The sequence below is a fragment of the Dasypus novemcinctus genome, chromosome 10 (genome assembly GCF_030445035.2).
Source record: "Dasypus novemcinctus isolate mDasNov1 chromosome 10, mDasNov1.1.hap2, whole genome shotgun sequence".
NCBI classification, from domain to species: Eukaryota; Metazoa; Chordata; class Mammalia; order Cingulata; family Dasypodidae; genus Dasypus; species Dasypus novemcinctus.
Window position 1 is genome coordinate 40321868 of NC_080682.1, and position 2707 is coordinate 40324574.

General features: G+C 33.9%; 1 protein-coding gene across 1 annotated transcript; it reads left to right on the forward strand.

Moving 5' to 3' along the window:
• Window positions 1-767: 767 nt before the first annotated feature.
• Window positions 768-1697, forward strand: LOC101425857 (olfactory receptor 4C46-like). The gene has a single exon (XM_023588468.2). The coding sequence runs from the start codon at window positions 768-770 to the stop codon at window positions 1695-1697; it is 930 nt and encodes a 309-aa protein (XP_023444236.2).
• Window positions 1698-2707: the final 1010 nt, after the last annotated feature.

Sequence of the window (2707 nt, forward strand, 5' to 3'; positions counted from 1 at the left end):
TGGTTGTTAGAAGGATTAAATGAAATCAAATGTGCAAAACTCTTTATTTCCATGCTATGTACATAGTAATGAATCACTACATATATAATATACATAATAATAATTACAAAGTAAATTATATTAAGAAAAGAAACATTATAAATATTTTACAGTAACTTTTTAATAATTCCTTCCATCACCATCCGTTATTCCTTGTCTCAACTGCTATAAATATTCTCCTAAGTAGTGTCTTTTCTATGGCTTACATTCTATTCTGAACCTCATCCCATTCTTCCTCCAAGACACACTAAGGACTTTACAATGACAATGTCTCAGTAATCTCCATTTGCAGATTTCTCTATAACTTTTCACTCATAGTCTCAATATCTTCCATGGTAATCAATTTCCTACAGAAAAAGGGTAAATTGCTTAGCTTTTCACTCATGACCTTTACATCTACCTACCTTTCCAGAGTCATCTGCAAATATGTTTACTAATCACCACTAATAATTAATTTTTTAGTCATCAGTGAAAGAAGGTGCTCCCCTGACTTATGTGTTTATAAGATTTCCTCATAATTTGTCTCTTACCAGAATTTTGCCTGAAGGGAAGTTTCAGTAAACATCAAGAATTCATAATTTTTATTTACAACATAAGGAAACCTCATAAGAACTGCCAATTTGATAAAATACAATATTAATTATACTGGGAAATTTAATAAATTCAAGGTTGCACTAATAAAAATTGTTATATTTTCAGGTAATATAATTGAAAGCCACATGAAATTCATGGAGAATCAAAACAATGTGACAGAATTTGTTCTCCTGGGGCTTACAGAGGATCCAGACATGCAGAAAATAATATTTGTGGTGTTTTTTGTCATCTACATCATCACTGTGGTAGGAAATGTGCTCATTTTGGTCACCATCATTACCAGTCCATTGATACGTTCCCCCATGTACTACTTCCTGGCCTATCTTTCTTTTATAGATGCCTGCTACTCCTCTGTCAATACTCCAAAACTGATCATAGATTCACTCCATGAAAAGAAGACCATACCATTCAATCAATGTATGACCCAAGTCTTTGGGGAACATTTTATTGCAGGTGTTGAAGTAATCCTGCTTACTGTGATGGCTTATGACCGCTATGTGGCCATTTGTAAGCCCTTGCACTATACAACCATCATGAATTGGCGGGTGTGTGGTCTACTAGTGGGAGTGGCGTGGGTGGGAGGTTTACTTCATGCTACTATACAGACCATCTTCATGGTCCGATTACCCTTCTGTGGCCCTAACATCATAGATCACTTCATGTGTGATCTGAACCCTTTGCTCACTCTTGCCTGCACAGACACCCACATTCTAGGGCTTTTTGTAGCTGCTAACAGTGGGTTCATCTGCTCGTTAAACTTCATCCTCTTACTGATTTCCTATGTGGTCATCCTGCGTTCCCTACGAAACCACAGCTTGGAAGGGAGACGCAAGGCTTTGTCCACCTGTGTCTCCCACATCACTGTCGTCGTCTTATTCTTTGTGCCTTCCATATTTGTCTACATGAGACCTGCAGCTACATTATCTATTGATAAAGCAGTCGCTGTATTCTACACTGTAATAACCCCCTTGTTAAATCCCTTAATTTATACCTTGAGAAATGACCAAATGAAAAATGCTGTAAGGAAACTGTGCAGTAGGAAAGTTATTTTAGCATACAAATAATGTATGTATTTGCAGTCCAATAATATTCCAACTGAGGAAAGGGCCAGAACAATATTTGGGATGACCTCCACAAGAAATCTTTATAGAAGAAAGAAATACCCATCACTACAACTCATAGTTTCTGCATTGATGGAACCAAAATTAAGTACAAAAAATGGGAGCAATCCCAAATAAAGATAATTTATGCATTATTGGTAAATTCTCTAAAATGTGGCTAACCTTTTTGGTTTCAACCATGTGGATAGTGTCATAGATTTTAATTTTAATAAAAAATAAAATAATTTTTAAAATACACTTATATTTAGGAAAAAAAAAACCTTTACAATAATACGAAGAGTTAGACACTGCAATGATCCCCATTTTTACATGACGAACCTGACAGAAAGAGGACCATACAAAAGAGAAGCATTTTCTTACTGATTTCACAGCCATGCTCTTAACTGCTTTGAGAAACTGCCAGTCAATGATTATAAAAATGTCAAAGAATTATAAAGCAACATTATATGCCAGATACTGTGCTAGGAACATTGAATTTTATTTCTTTCTCTGTAGATATAAATCTAATATTTTTCAGTAATAACTGCTTATTTTATATATCAGAATTCACTCATTCATTTCCTGCAACATCATGGAAACTAAATGCCATTTAGGACTATACAAACAATAGACTTTTAATCTCTGATTTTTAGGTAATCAAGATTATGCCATCTGGGATTCAGAAATGCCTTTTATATCTCATCTAACCAATTTAAAACTTATAACTTGGAAGATAAACTCAAAAAATAATATTTGGATGTCAGGCAAAAATAGAAATTTGTGAAATATACAATCATAATCTAATGATACTTGTCAGATAGATGCAATTATTTTTGCAGGGTAGCAAAATGGGTGGTACACATTAAATGCATATGAATATAGAAATGCATAAATCAGGCACATGAATTAGATTAATATAAGCAAAAATAGAATTCAATGCTAGTGGATTGTTTCTTTCTTTGATTCAGATTGTA

What these genes read in the sequence shown, in the direction of transcription:
- LOC101425857 (XM_023588468.2), top strand. Translation starts at nt 768, where the DNA reads ATGGAGAATCAAAACAATGTGACAGAATTTGTTCTCCTGGGGCTTACA.